At 40.1% G+C, this 16,311-nt stretch overlaps 1 protein-coding gene across 1 annotated transcript in view; it reads left to right on the top strand.

Annotated features, from left to right (window-relative positions):
- Nucleotides 1-16,311, top strand: part of Pex7 (peroxisomal biogenesis factor 7) — a 49,962-nt gene that overhangs the window by 16,440 nt on the left and 17,211 nt on the right. The window contains exons 5-8 of the mRNA XM_021174998.3: nt 233-341; nt 5,746-5,852; nt 7,129-7,242; nt 9,441-9,496. Coding sequence (XP_021030657.1) covers nt 233-341; nt 5,746-5,852; nt 7,129-7,242; nt 9,441-9,496 — 386 coding nt within the window. The remainder of the gene's footprint in view (nt 1-232; nt 342-5,745; nt 5,853-7,128; nt 7,243-9,440; nt 9,497-16,311) is intronic.

Here is a 16,311-nt window from a genome sequence, read left to right as displayed (position 1 = left end):
TTAAAAAAACTAGTCTTGGCTACAACCTAAGAATTATCTTATTTTGTGCCTTAAATACTACCTTATTTTATGTAAAAATAAACCTTAAGAATCTTTACATATATGTCCCATATGTATATATAAATGTATATGGTATTCATGAGGTATATATGTATTACATATAGTGCTACATGGTATATACAAAAGTGTTTCTGTTTGCCTTTGTTGACTAATTGATCTCATTTGTTTTCAGTGGGATCCAACTGCTGGAAATTCTCTGTGTACCTTTAGGGGCCATGAGAGTGTCATTTACAGCACAATCTGGTCTCCTCACATCCCCGGTTGTTTCGCTTCAGCCTCAGGTAAGTAAGTTTTGAGTTCTCAGAAGCCTGACTTACTAGTGAAGGGTGGCCTACTTCTTTACCAGTAGGTGGCGCCGTGAACTCTCGATTCAGAGAAAATGGGAGTGCATACCCATTTTGTGCTCTTAGGGGGTTTAATTTTTTCTTTCCTTTTTTTCCCCCAGTGCTGGAGGTTGAGCCCAGAGTCTGTGCTCTGCCACTGAACTAGAGTCACAGCCCTTAGGGCCTTTCTTTTTTTCCCTGCCTGTCAGCCTGATGGCAAACATTTTCAGATGACTGAGTCCCAGATTGTGTTTCAGTAGATAGAACCCTTTTAAACAATGAATGTTAGGGTTGGTCTCCTCTTCTTCTTCTTCTTCTTCTTCTTCTTCTTCTTCTTCTTCTTCTTCTTCTTCTTCTTTTTTGGTATGGACAGATTTTTTATTTATAACGTCATAACATAATTAAAAATACATTTTAAAAAGGAGGTTTGGAGGGTTTTTGTTTTGCTTTGTTTTTTGTTTTTTGTTTTTTGTTTTTTTTCGAGACAGGGTTTCTCTGTGCAGCCCTGGCTGTCCTGGAACTCATTCTGTAGTCCAGACTGGCCTCGAACTCAGAACTCCATCTGCCTCTGCCTCTGCCTCCCAAGTGCTGGGATTAAAGGCGTGTGCCACTACTGCCCGGTGGTTTGTTTTATTTTTGTTTTGTTCCATAACACTACTGAACCTATGAGGCACAAGTGGGCTTTTCAATGAGTAGGCTGAGTTTGGAGCTGAGACCCATGACTTGGTGAATACAGTTGTGTCCTTGGCTCAGGGTTGGTTAACTAAGAACATTTCCATTAACCAGAGTACCGGGAAGGCAGCAGAGAGCACAGGTGGAAATGCTCCAGCCCTCAGAGCCACACGACTCACAGACAGGTTTTGTGAGTAATGTTTAGTTGGCACACAGCCCAATCAACTCATTTACGCATCATCTGTGGCTGCTTGTAGTCAGTCCTAACAAAATTAAGTAGTTGTTACAAAAACCTAATAGCTCTCCAGGCCAAAATACTTACTTCTGGCCTTTCATGGGAAATGTTTGTTGATCCTGAGAATTCTGGAGTGAGACAAAGAGTTAGGTGTTCGGAGGAGGAGGCAGTGAGTTTCTAGTCATTGTCCCCTTATTTAACAATCCAGCGGCGGTAACTTTCTCAGTACATTGTATCAGTGTCCTGAACAGCTGAATCTTATGAAATGGGTCACAGGAGTAAAATTCAGAGATCCTTTGCTAGTTTCTTATATTTTAAACTCTAAAACTTAAGAGCTATTTATTCATTTCCCCTAAATTCTTTTTTTTTTTTCTTTCTGAGACAGGGTTTCTCTGTGTATCCCTGGCTGTCCTGGAACTCACTCTGTAGACCAGGCTGGCCTCGAACTCAGAAATCCGCCTGCCTCTGCCTCCTGAGTGCTGGGATTAAAGGTGTGTGCTACCACCCCCGGCCCCCCTAAATTCTTGAATTGTTGTTTGATTGAAGACAACTCAAAACCTTTAGGTAATTGTACACAAAGTCCATTTAGATTATGTAATTTTTGAGATTCTAATAGTAATGGTAATATCTATGTGTGGAGATATCATTAATTCAAGAAATGCTTTTTTCCTTGATAAAAATTATCAGTATTCTTTTCTGAAATGAAGACCACTATGCTCTGTCAGCTTATCACAGTATCTGTAAAATTATCTCTAAAATTCCTTGGCTTTAATTCTAGCTTTCTTGAAAGTCTGTGATTGGAATGAAATCTTTTCCAAACCATCATTTCTTTTGTAATGAGTTAGTAATACATTATTTTCTGGCTCCATTTTCTTCTCTTTTTTTCAGTTCTAGGGTTGATCATGGCAGCGCACTTACTAGGCAAGTAACCTGCCACTAAGCTGGGTCCCCAGCTTCTCTTCTTTTTCTTTTGTTAAAAGATGGGGTCTCATGTAACCCCAGCTGGCCCTCCAACTCCTGATCCTCCTTGCAATGCCAGGTCTTATGTGGTGCTGAGGATCAAGCCCAGGGTTCCCTGCATGCTGGACAATGCTGGCCTATGGAGGGACACACTCAGATCTCCAGTTTCCTTCTGTATACCTGAGTGTGGTTTTCATCTTCCTGTGACACAGCTGCTCATAAGGCTTGGTGTATGTACCAAGTAAACAGCAGCAATAATCATGCACTTAATGTGGAATTAAAATGTAAAGCCCTGCATATAGCTTGATTTCATCAGCCTTAATACTTTCAAGGTAATGCAAATGTTACAGGTTTCATGCTTTCTGTAAAACAATCTGAGCTGCCTGCAGTTCATTACCATTAGCATAGAGGGAGGTAAAACTCTTGTCAGGGTGGGAGTCGGACTGAAACTGGCATAGTTTTCCCCTGAAGAGGGACCTCCCTTGGCCTTACATTCTGTGGTTTCAAACCTGAATGCATTAGTGACACAGACTCAAAATGAGCTGAAACATGCCTCCCTTCCACTGAAGCTGGGAATTTAACTTGTAACATTTAAAATAGGAATTAAATGTAACAATCATAGTTTTTAATACATGAAAAATGTCAAGAAGTAAAACTTGTGAGTTTTTAAAAATTCCTTTTACCTTGCCATTATATGTTAATTTGTTTATTATTATAATTACTTGAAGTTCTAGTTGTGTGTGTGTGTGTGTGTGTGAGAGAGAGAGAGAGAGAGAGAGAGAGAGCGCTCTCTAAGAGTGTTATTTTTGTGTGGTTTGTGATAGTTATATTAACAAAGAATTCATGTTTATAAACAATGTGGCACAGACAGAGAGGAAGAATATTTGCACTATTTATATAAAGAGGATTCATACGAAGTAAGCTTTCTTTTGAACCATGAAAACTAAATTATTGTTATTGCAGACTCCATATAATTGCATAAATTATGGCCAGGCCTGAATGTGTGGGTTCCAGCTGGTTGTTAGATAAGCTTCATTCTACTTTAAGGAAAAGTCATATTACATCTGACAGGCATCTGGTGTTTCAATAAATTAATTTATTTGGGGTCCAAAGTACTCTTTTTTTTTTTTGCTCCGTTCACATCATACCACACTTTTAGACTGTTTGTGGCTTCTCCCAACCTCCCCACACTTCCTGCTGTGTTACAGTACTGCCCCTTCTTCTGGGTCTGCTGTCAGTGTTGGCCTGCAACTTGAAAGGTGCTGGGAATTCAGGTTGCCTGTGGCACTACCTTAACATCCTCATAATGCCTGGATGACACTGTCTGGAGATACCATTTTTAAAAGTCAACTAAACAAACAAAAACCCAGTATCTGTCCTGCACCATTTGGCTAGAAGGCCCCTTTCTTACCCAGAAGCACAGTGACGAAGACAGTGCTAACTCTGTACAACAGTGGTGTCGGTCAAGGAAGTAGAGCCCTCCCATCTACAGGGAAGTCTTTTAACTGCAGAGAGGCTTTTAAAAGGAAGTGCACCTGAATGTGATGGTGCAGAGTCAGATCCTGTGATAGGGAAATTTATACAGAGGAGCCATTTTTACAGCCTGTGTCGTTTTCAGTCTTTTATACATCTTTGAAAATTGTGTAACCTTAGCCTGCAACTTGATACTTTTCCTAGCACATCTTTGTAAGCAGCACTGGCATCAAGAAATAGAATTGCACCAGAGGACCCTTGCTTTTTGTAAGGCACTGCTCCTGTCTCTCCTCCTGCCACCAGGGTGACCATATTTGCCTTTTAATGACAGATACTGCTTAGTGTACACTAATGCCTTCTTTCCCTGTGCTAAAATAAGTCACTTCATCTACTCTGCTCTCATTGTTGATGCTTGAAATCTGTTTACACATGCAGATGAGGTAATTATCCAGGGAATATAAGCCCATAGGACTTGAGACAGTCTTATTCATGGCATAGTGACTGTATGGTTTCCAGCTTAGGTGTTAGAAAGTTTGGAGAAGCTAGCAAGCATCACTTGGCATTTCCTATGACTCAGTAAAAACCTCGTGCTGAACCAAATGTTCCCTCTGGGACTGGACTCTTTTTAGAGGCAGAAAGGGAGAATGCCATTTCTTCTCTCCAAAGTGCTGTGTTTCTTTTCCTGCAAGTGACAGAACTATCGCTATTCTAAGTCTTTGTGAAAGTTGCAGAGAGCATACCTCAGAATGGGAAGTGATGCTCAGACCAGGTTTTGTGTTGATCTTATCCCTGCTTTGTAATTTCACTCTGTAGCCCAATTTTCTGTATGTGGTGAGAGGCTTGGTTACCAGGAGCTTCCAGATGGTATGCTTGGTAAACTCTGTTTTAAGAGCGAGGATCCTTAAAAACTTGTAAAATAATATTGCATGTTTGTGGTCAGACCAAAGAGGGCAGGAGGGCTGGCTGTTTTTTCTTTATACTATAGAGTTTTTGTCTGTTTGGGTTGGTTTTGTTTTAAGCAAAACAACTGAGCGCTCACCGTTGACTGACAGCTAAGGCCGGAGTGTTTCTAGAGTTGTAAGTCAGTTAAGAGTTGTTTGGTATGGAAGGGATGTGCTGTTCTTGGAAGAAGGGTGTGGGTATAGGCCAGACATTAGACTACCGTAGGCACCGAATGCTCAGAGGCCACAAGGGATTGTTTCATCCTGGCTGTTGAAGATTCTGAAACAAATTCTACTGGCTGGTGATTATTTTTAGGGCCATTGAAGATAGCTCTCTCATGTACCAGAATTATTCCCATTTGGTACATTTAAATTCATTCTTTTATCCCTACCATTCTTAGATCCCCAAATATTACTTGCTTTCATCTACCAATGTGAGTGTTCATTTAAACAATGCCAATCTTATTTGAATAATGTAAAATATAATCTTTATACTTTTTTTTTCTTTATTGTGAGAGTGTTTCTCTGTGTAGTCCTGGCCATCCTGGAACTCACTCTGTAGACCAGGCTGGCCTCAAACTCAGAGATCTGCCTGCCTCTGCCTCCAAGTGCTGGGATTAAAGGCATGCGCCACCACCATCCAGCTATTCTCTAAAAATTTGAGCTTGTTTTTCAAAGGAGAAAAGTTTCCTCCAACTGTCCCATTAAAATGTTGTAAATATAAAAACCATAAGGAAGAGCTGGAGGCACGGCTCGGTGGTACAATGTGTGCTTCTCATGCTCAAGGCCCCAGCTCTTTCTTCAGCACCAGTGCAGAAAACAAACAAATCCTCTGAAGGCTGAAAACGTCTCCATTTTGGCATCTCATCATTGAGTTTTCCTCTTTGATGTAAAACCACTATTATGGTTTTCCTCTCTGTTGCTCATCACCGTGAGTAGTTCTTAGGCATTGTGATGGTTTGAGAATATGTCTAGGTGAGTATCCTGATGGTGACGTGTCTCCCCTAGGCTCGCCACCACCTGCTCTTGCATGGAGCACCCAGTAGGATGTGGGGTTGACCAAGTCTGTCTTTTCTATCAGGTGATCAGACTCTGAGGATCTGGGATGTGAAGACCACAGGAGTCCGGATTGTGATTCCGGCACATCAGGCGGAAATCCTGAGCTGTGACTGGTGTAAATACAATGAGGTACAGGGGTTCCATAGAGAGCGCTCTTCTGAGTGTTAACACCCCCTTATCTGGCCTGCTGATGAGCACTTGGGTGGTGTTTCTGGACCCTTAGGTTAAACTCAGTCCCTGTCACTTGTAGTGAGTAAGGGACTGACCTGCGTTAGCATTAGTTGGACTTAAGTGCTTCTAAAACAGGCAAAGGAAGGAACAGATATTCTTAAAAGTTGAACAGTGCAGCCTTCCTTGTTTGTTTTGGGAAACTGCTTTACAATTTTTGTAATTTGTATATGTGTGATTGCTCTTAACCTCACTGTTGAACAATTTATAACCCAGTTTTTAGTTTGACAGTCCATTAGTTTTAAGAATTTTGTTTTATCTTCCTTTTTAAGCTGAACTAATTTTCATGCTTGTATAAGATGGTGGTGCCCATGTGAAACTTTTTGTAATGCTTCAGTTAAAACATCTGAGTGTAAGAATTAAAAGCAGAAATTCAGGAATAGATTGATTGTATTAATATACTATCTATATGTCTCAACAGGCCTCATAGCTGAAAACTGAAAATACCTACATTGTTTTTGCTTTCCCAGCTTTAAACTCACTTGTGACAATTAAAAGAATACCACACTGTCAGAACTCTTTAAGTAAAAAGAAAGACAATATGTATATTCAATAGAAATATTTAGGCTTAGAAAACCAAACAAAACTTAACACTCTGCTTTTTCATCTATGAGTCACCTTGAGAGGGGTTCCCCCACCCATGAACATCTGAGTGCCTGTAAGCATGCATATGTGAGTGCATATATGTATGTGTGTGTGTGTGTGTTTCCTGCATATCGGACTCAAATGCGTTTATACTCGCTAGGCAAGCACTCTCTTACTGAGCTACATTCTCAGCCCAGCAACCACAACCTGCCTTTAATATCTGGTACTACCTCAGTATGTTTTAAACTGTTTAAAAAGAAAGATCAGCTGATTTGTCCAATATATTTTAACCTCTTACGTGTGCGTAGTATTTGAAAAGGTAAGTTAGAAAATCTACAATGCTGTTTGAGACGTGCTTTGTCCCTTGTGTGTAATGTTCTATCATACACTTTAAACATAGTTCCTTTCCTCTGTAGTTATAGTTTTGATTTTGCTATGAAATGGCTATTTTGGTTCCTTTCTATGATTATTATGCAATTAAAAAATAGATCCTGAGTGTATATTTAATTACAAAAATGTATCATTGTTTCTAGTGAGAGATTGCAAACATCTCATAGTTTTGTTTTGTTTTGTTTTTCTGAATTGTTTTCAGAATTTGGTGGTAACAGGTGCGGTTGACTGTAGTTTGAGAGGCTGGGACTTAAGGAATGTGCGACAGCCTGTGTTTGAACTTCTCGGTCACACATATGCTATCAGGAGGGTGAAAGTAAGTCTTTCTCTTTTCTATACAGAGTGAAAACATAACCAGTAGTCGGTGAAGTTTGTACAAAGTATTTAGGGATGAAGTTTTACAGATCTGGGGTGGAGCCTGGGCCATGCTCATCCTAGGCCAATGCCCAGCCACGGAACTACACCCTCAGCTCTGGGTTTCCTGAGACAAGGTCTCATTGTGTAGGTCAGGTGACTTTAAAATTATATTCCTCCTGCCTCAGCCTCCCAAGTGCTGACATTACTGATTGTATGTGTGTTTTTGTCATCCAATTAAGGATGATATTGGAAGCTAAAATTAGGTTATATATTTGAGTAAGCTGGGATGATATAAAAATTCACTACTTGATGTTAACTGAAAATAACTTTCTCACCGTATTATCAAGTTGACTATTTCTTTTAACAGTATTTTTAAGTGTGTTAGTTTATATTTAGGAAATATATTTCATAATTGCCCATTTGATGAGAGTGTGTGAATGGAGAGGTAGTAATTTTTTTCTCTAGCATGACAGTGTATATAAAAGTTAAAACTATGCAGGATGTAGAAACGATTCGGTCTGTGAACAGAAGGTGAGCAAACCTTTTAACAGTGCCTCTAGTGGGTGTGCTTGCATAGTGAGGGAAGTTAGTTTATTTCCCCAGCTTCCTGTCAGGTGATTCTGCTGTGGTACTGTGAAAACCTCCCTACTCAGTGGCATCCCCTGATTATCAGTTCTCTACATTAACAGCTACAAAGTACTTTACTGATATTTCCAATATGATAGTTGCGCAATATCCCTATTTTACATATTTCAAATAGCATTAAATTAATATTTAAATTGTATTACTCAATGTAATTTTAAATATGTAGTACATAGTAGATTTAACTTTGACTTCTTTGGGAATTCCATACATGCATACGTAGTATTTGCTCAGACCTACTCTTCCCCAACTTCACCAGGTCCCTGGCACATACATCCCTCCTAGCTTCGGTCCTCTCTCTGTCTCTGTCTCTATCACTCTCTGTCTCTCTCTGTCTCTGTCTCTCTGTCTCTCTCTCTCATCCACTGAGCCCAGTTAGAGCTGCTTCGTGCACATGGGTGTACAAGCACCCACTGGAGTCTGGGCATTCCACCAGGGGAAACCGTCTCCCCGTCCTGTGTAGCCATTAACTGCCAGTAGCTTTCGGTTATAGATGGGCCTTAGGAGCCCTCATCCATTTGTGCTCCTGTGTGCTCTGTCCTGACCTGGGGCAGGTCTTCTGAAGGCAGCCACAGCTGTGAGAGTTCATGAGGACAGCAGCTGTCTTGTGCTGAGGCCAGACAGTGTCTCACAGCAGTCCTCCCCCTCCAGCTCCCACAGTCCTCCATCTCTTCCTGTGTTCCCTGAGCTTTGTAGAAGGGCCTGAGCCATCCTTAGTTATGGATTCTTCTCACTCCAGTTGTCAGCTTTTGTGATAACTACCATCTACTACAAAAATAAAAATAAGCTTTTCTATGGTTTTTGTTTTGTTGGTTTTTTTTTTTCTTTTGGTTTATTCAAGACAGGGTTTCTCTGTGTAGCCCTGGCTGTCCTGGAACTCACTTTGTAGACCAGGCTGGCCTCGAACTCAGAAATCCGCCTGCCTCTGCCTCCCAAGTGCTGGGATTAAAGGCGTGCGCCACCACCGCCCGGCCTATGTTTTTAATAATGGTCTTATATGGACAGGTTTCAGTAGTAGACAGAGTTTTTCTGTATTTCAGATTTTTTGTGGGGACAAATTAAGGTAATATAGTAAAAAAATACTTGGCACGCTGTGTGAAGTGCTATTCAGGTACAGTTACAGGAATGGGAATGTGACTCAGCTGTAGATTGCTTGCTTAGCATAGAGGCCTGGGTGTGACCCCCATTAGCACATAACTGGGTGGTCCATGTCTGTAATCCCAGCACTTGGAAGCAGGAGGATGAGCGTTCAGATGACCCTCAGCAAGGTTGAGGCTGGCCTAGGCTTCATGAGACCCTCCTCCATCAAATGTAGAAAGCATGGTAGAAATCATCTCCGTGAAGCTTGCGGGATTTCTTTGGAGAATGTAAAAATAAAAGATCTTTCTATAAATGTCTATTTGAAAGGTCAGCTTAAGTGTGTAAGGCCTAGGAAGGTGCAGTGTGATAAGTGGTTGTGTTTCTGGGATGAAGTGGAGTGGCAGTCCATGACTGTCTGACTTTTCTCTCCTACAGTTTTCACCATTCCACGCCTCCGTGCTGGCCTCCTGCTCCTATGACTTCACTGTAAGGTACAGAGACCTCTCTAATACATCCTGTGTGCAACACTTAGTAGCATTTGTATGTGTGCAACTTCGCTGAGACCTGAGGGATTGCTTTACTAACAGTACGCACTTTTCCTGCCTTTTATTCTTCTTTCCTCCTAACAAGTAAGTCTGGAAGCCACACCCTCTTCTCCTTTGTGCTTGACAGTCTGTCCTTGCTTGTGTGAGGAAACTAAGTGTTGCGCTCTCATTGCCTGATTGCATTAACTACTCAGAGCTCCTCTCCCTTTCTTCTTAGAGTTTGTTCTGACAAAATTTCTGCTGCTTTTTTCACAATGTTTTCTTCTGACAGAACAGATTTGAAGTGATAGCTTAAGAAGAGATACACGTCTCTAACTTGCTTTTCTGGAGTGAGCCTGTGTAAGGATGCAGACAAATTGGGGAGTAAACTCACAGAACAGTCAGGTTGTGGTGTGGTGTGGGGTGTTTTGTTTCCTTTTGTGGGTCTTGCCTTGTGCACTGTACCTGGGAACTCCATGTGCAGCTGAGGATGACTTTGGACTTCTGATGCTAAAACTCTTATCTCCTGAGGCTGGGGTTGAAGTCATGTGCCACTATACCCAGCCACATTTTGTATTTAAAATCTGTATGCAGTAAGGAATGATTGCAGCGCTGTTAGTCTGCACTGATACTGGAGGCTTTAGAAGACAGGGACTGGGACGGGGGGGGGGGGGGGGGGGGGACTTGTTGCTTGCCTGCCCTCCACCCAGCCATCTCCAGGCTGGAACTGCAGAGCTGTAGGTTATCTGCTGGGCCTTAGGGTTTTGTGTGTGGATCTTCAAGTCCATCAGTTGATTGGTGATCAAGCGTGCAAGAGTGAGTTCACTAAGTGGAGATGAACTGTGTGAAGAGAGCTGAGCAGGACACTGCGTTCATAGACTTAATGTTGGCAGGCAGATGGTGCACGCCACCAAAAGCAGGGGAAAGAACCCGGAGCAGCGCGTTCCAGAAGCTGCCAGGGAAGGATGGGTGCTGAGCAGGTGCAGAGGAGACCGAGTCCTCTCTGTGCACTCTTCTCACTGTGACTCAGGACAGTTCCAGATGAGGAGCTGTGGCTTTCCAAAGTTCTCAGTGTCTGAAACTGGTCACCTTTACCAACTGAGGCTGCATGCTGAGACCTTGTTACTCTCCATTGTACTGAAACTGATGATGTGTGATATTGTAGTATGTAAAATGTTGTATTTACTTATGCGTACCTCATATCTAACAGGAGCTGCAAGTCATACTTGTATAGTAGATCATAGTTGAGTAAGTCACATAAATTCTAAACCTAGTATATAATCTCATATTGTGGACTATCTGTTGTTTTGGTGCCTTAAAATTTGTTATTACATTTATTCATTTATACGAGTGTGGAGGATATGTGTGTAGAGGTTATAAGCTGCTTGGAGTTCCTAGGAAGACCAAGAGGTCAAACTCAGGTCAAGTCATCAGGCTTGGCAGCACGAGCCTTTTCTTGTTGAGCCATCTCAGCAGCCCTGTATTGTTGTTAATTATTTAATAAAGCTTGAGTAAAAACTTCAGGTTTTATTAAAAATATGGTTGAACTCCCTTTAGTGACTAAGCACTATGTTTCATAAAGATGGGCCTTGACTTTCGCTGGTTCTGCTTAAGACTTTTATTATTATGTGAAAGCAGTGTGTCTTCAACAGAAACTGTAATTTGCATCTTTTCCTAGGCTAGCAGTATAATCTAATACTCTCTTTAAAAACTTAATTAAAAAATTTAATTTTAGTAGCAATTATTTTTTGTTTTAATTAAAATTTTCTTAAAACATAATTACATTATTTTCTTTCTTCCTTTTCCCTTTTCTTCCCTCAAACCTTTCCTTTTTTTTTTTTTTTTTTTTTGGTTTTTCAAGACAGGATTACTCTCTGTAGCTCTGGCTGTCCTGGAACTCACTCTGTAGACCAGACTGGCCTTGAACTCAGAAATCTGCCTGCCTCTGCCTCCTAAGTGCTGGGATTAAAGTTGTGCACCACCACTGCCCAGCTCTTCAGACCTTTCCTATGTCACCTTGTCACTCCCTCTCAAAATTGTTGGCCTCTTTTTCTTTGATTATTATTGTTTTATATATACATGTGTGTGTGTAACAATATACATATATGCACATATACACATATATGTAACAGTACACGGTATATACATATAGCCTGCTGAATCTATTTAGTATGTCTTGTGAATATATAAGTTTAGGGCTGACCACTTTGCCAATCTTCTCTTTCAATGTTGGTCAGCAGGAGAAATCCAGAGCACTGTGACCCTGTAACGGCCAGGAGAAGCAGAGATTCAGTAGTGTGTTGTACAGCTGTGGTGCTATGTGGATTCAGAGTGATAAACACATTTGTGGGTGGTTGAGACAGGCTTTCCCTGTGTAGCCCTGGCTATCCTGGAACTTGATCTGTAGACCAGGCTGGCTTCAAACTCACAGAGCTCTGTCCACCCCTCCCTTCTGAGTGCTGGGATTAAAGTCATATGCTACTACCTCCCAGTGATAAATACATTTTAACTTACAGTATTTTCAACTTGTAATGGGTTTGCCAGGATATTGTCCCATTTTAATGCCATCTCTTTACATTGATTCTTTCTCGATTTCACCCAAGATAATACTAAGTCTAAAGTGTTTGATGATAGGGCTGTTGGGATGGCTCAGCAGGTAAAGCCTCCACCACGCCTGATGGCCTGAGTTCTAGCTCTAGTCCCCAGATGGTAGAATGAGAGCTGACTCCTGTAAGTTGTTCTCTGACCTCTTCATACAAGCCATCCCCAACAAATAAACAAATGCAATCCAAATGCAAACTGTTCCACAGTGCATTCCTGTGTGCTGTGAATGTTAGCATCAGAGGTCTCAGCATATTCCCTTCGCCTTTCACGCTCTCTGCTGGGCGAGTTCTTTATCCTGCCAAGCCGTCTGTGCGGTGCTAACAATGTATAGAGCGTGCTTTGAGTTTTAAGTGCTTGCTTTTTGTTTCATACCAAGTATATCAGGCATTTCATTAATAAAATGAGCAAATTAAGTATGTGGTACGTAACAACCTAAAAAAAGCCGTCCAATAATGACTTTTATTAGAAAGATCAATATGCTGTCTTTTATGTGGTAGCAAATATATTTCAAGTAGTTCAAATAGAATTTTCATAGTTGATAAAGCTAAAATGATCACGTTAGCCTCAGTTAACACCTCAGATTCTTGATATTTTCATAGATATTCTAACCTTCATAATATTTTTATATGTGGCCTTTGGTAGTAACAAATCAGCCCAAAGCTTATTTTGTTAAGATATGTATTTTAGCAAGAAAAATATGGTAAGAATATAACGCTATTGATATCAAACTGTGTGTATTCATGTTCTACATGGAGTCTCTCTTGACCTAGCAGTGTCAATGTTTCAAGTCTATTCAGTTACAAAATGATATAGATGTTGTGAATGGTTCACATTGTGTCTACCCCAGTCAGGAAGCTGAGACAGGACTGGGGCAAAGAAACCATAAGGCCGGCCTAGCAACTCTCTTGCTCCAGTGAGGTCCTACTTCAAGGGCCACCCTGTGCTGGGGTCCAAGTGTTCAAACATAGGAGCCTACAGAGGACAGTTACATTCAGACCATGGCAGGGAATGATAAAAAGGAAGACTGGAGAATAGAAGCAGGCTTAAGCCTTTCAGTTTTGTTGGTATAGCGAGAGATATGCAGTCATCAATACAGGTAGAGAGTAATTGAAGACATACTCATAAAATCATTAGGGTCAGCAGATACTCGGATGCCCTCATAGTGGAGCAGGGTGTATACGACTGCTAGGCATATAAACTTGAGCAAGTTACCTGAAAACTGTGTGGCTCGTATTCTACATTTGTAAAGTGGAGATGATGGAGCAACAACATGAGATTGTTGTGATGACTCAGTGAGCTGACACACACAAATGCTGACACACTAAGTGCTAAGTGTCCTGTTATTGTCAGCCTTAAAGGCAGAATTAGCAGTAACCAATTCAGGCAGAAAACAATCTGTCTTTGGACATAAGGGCCATTTCATCAGGTCTAATCTTCTAGGATGGAGTAGTCTCTTTTATTTTAAAGCAAGAAAAACAGTCAGCCTACACTTGGCCTTTTGTTGCTCTCTTCCCCTTGGCGTTGGGAGAGAAGTAAAACCAGGGACTAGTCCTGCTCCTTCACATCACTTACCCTTTAGAGAAGCTTGGGAACGTTTTCTGGGCTGAACATCTCTGAATGCAATGAATATGTGGACCTTTAGTCAGTTGACTAGGAGTGCAAGGCTGCCCCTTCCACTTTCCAGCCATGGATGAATGGAAAGGGTGACACCTTTGCAGGAATGCTTAGAGGTTCAATGAAGTAGTCCCCCAGATGTTCTTGGCACAGAGTTAGTGTCTAAAAAATAGCAGATGTTCTAAAATAGATGCTAATAGTAATAAGTTTCCTATTTTAAAATCTAAGTTCCTCAGGGAGACTTGAAGTATTAATCATTCATGCTTTACCTATCATTACATTAATAAGATAATTATATTGCTCAAAGCCACTGAGGAGCCGTGTGAGTAGGAACTTTTATTGCCCTGTGAAGGTGAGGTAGAAGTGAACCTAGTGCTGTATATAGATAGTGCAGCAGGAGCCAGAACAGGGTCGCCATGTGGCCATGGATGTGTGCAGCGTGTTAGGATGCAGAGCTAAGTGGCCATGTCTGTGTCTCACAGCTCGTACTTACCAATACTTATTGCATATTTAATATGTATTTGGTATATTTAAACGATATACTCAGTTATTTCATCAAGTTATATTTAATCTCTTATGCCATACATCTCCTTCAGCCTTCATTTCCTCCATAGTTTTTATGACATTTAAATGTAATTAAATAGAAGCCGTTCATATCATGTCTGGCACATATAAGATATTCAGTAAATTTTAGTTTTCTTTTTAAAATTTTGTACTTACATTCTACTTTTTTACAATAAATTATATCTAATGTTTATGATTAAAATTTATAAAGCCTAGTAAAATCACAAACAATGCAAAATGTCTAAAATTTATTTTTAAATGATTTAGCAAAAGTATTACACATATATGTATGTAAAGAGAGGAAGCTAAGAAAATATTGTAAATTTTTAATAGTTGTGAACTATTTAATAGTTGTGAACTAGAAGATGGTATTTAAATTATTTCAGTCTGAATTTTTGCATGGATTTATAATTTCAAAATAAAAAATTTCATGAAATAGTAAAATATTTACTCATGCTAAATATGATACTAAAATTGTTTCTTACTAATGCCTTTTAATAGTGTGACTTGATATTTAATTTGGAGTAAGATAAGAATCAGTTATTTTATTGCAAAGTAGGAGGATGATTTTTAATTGGATTTTGCTAACTTAGAATCTGGACAAAATGGATTCCCAATGAAATACCTTTATTACTGTCCCATTCCCCCGTGGGCTCTGCCTGTCTAGTGTCAGCTCTGCTGAGGTTGATGTGCTTTTGATCCCTGTGCTTATTAGCAGAGATTTCCACAGGCAGATTCTTCTTCTTTTTTCCCTTCCCCTAAAAACAAAAAAAAGGTCAGCCAAAGTAAACAGATAGTATAGCTGGCTGTGTACTTTGTCTCTCCAGCCGTTCATTCCCACTGTACCTAGCCCCTTGCCCATAGAAAGCTCAGGGAGATAAACAGACAAGAAGCAGGGCTGAGCTGCAGCCCTGTAGCATCTCACCACTGCCTGTGAGATAGTGTCTAATTCCTCCACAGCTTTCTTCCTGTGCCTAGCGGTATGATGTTAATGGTTAACCTTCTCAAGGCCTGCAGCCGAATTAATACAATGATCAAAGATGCATATAAATGCTACATCTTTGAAATGTATTAAACATTTCTGTCAGCCAAGCATATTTTTGTATGTTGCTGCAGTTGGATGATATCTCTGATATTAGGAAGGTATCTCAATGTAGTTGCCTTTGGCTTTTTTTAAAAAAAGGGTATTTGTTCCCTTGTTTATTTAATTCTTTCAAGGATACTTAGTTTTAAATGCATTTTGTGTTAACAGAGCACATTGTTTGATTTCAGGATAGAATTGTATTTTTTATTGTTTATCTCTAGTTAGTGGGATCTGCTAAATAAATGTTTACAAATGTAAGTAAACTTAAATTAAACAGCAAATTATGACAACTTTGGTTATCCTAATGATAAAAGCTCAAAAACATGATCTCACTTTAGTTATGTTTGAAGTAGGCCTTATCAGAACTGAATTGAATGCATCCTGTTTGAATGAGAAACTGTTTCTAAGGAGAAATTGCTGTTTTGTAGGGAGTAGAGTGGCCTGAAAGCCTTGGGGAAGTTGTACTGGGGACCCCATCAGTACGTGGCTCACACGGAGGTGTTTTCAGTTTGTCCTACAGTTACAAAATAACATGTAAATGCTATCAATTGTTAATTATTTCCCAGATGACATGTGTAAATCCTGTATCAGTTATTGCTGTATTGGAGAGATCTTTTCATGAAGTGAACTATAACTTTGTAAGTTAAATGCCACGTTAAAAAAATCAAAATAATTTCCTATAAAATGAGAGAACATTCATTAGTTAAAGAAGAACTTGTGAGACCTTTTGATTTTAAATACCCTGATTTTTGAATACAGAACATTTTCAGAATTCTTTAGTGAAACAGTTTTCTTTTTTTTTTTTTTTAATTTTATTTTTGTTGGTTTTTCAAGACAGGGTTTCTCTGTGTAGCCTTGGCTGTCCTGGAACTCACTCTGTAGACCAGGCTGGCCTCAAACTCAGAAATCCACCTGC

This window comes from Mus caroli, unplaced genomic scaffold (genome assembly GCF_978045245.1).
Source record: "Mus caroli unplaced genomic scaffold, Mus_caroli_1 scaffold_9, whole genome shotgun sequence".
Classification (NCBI taxonomy): domain Eukaryota; kingdom Metazoa; phylum Chordata; class Mammalia; order Rodentia; family Muridae; genus Mus; species Mus caroli.
The sequence above is the reverse complement of the archived record's forward strand: the minus strand, read 5'-3'. Positions and strand labels throughout refer to the sequence as shown.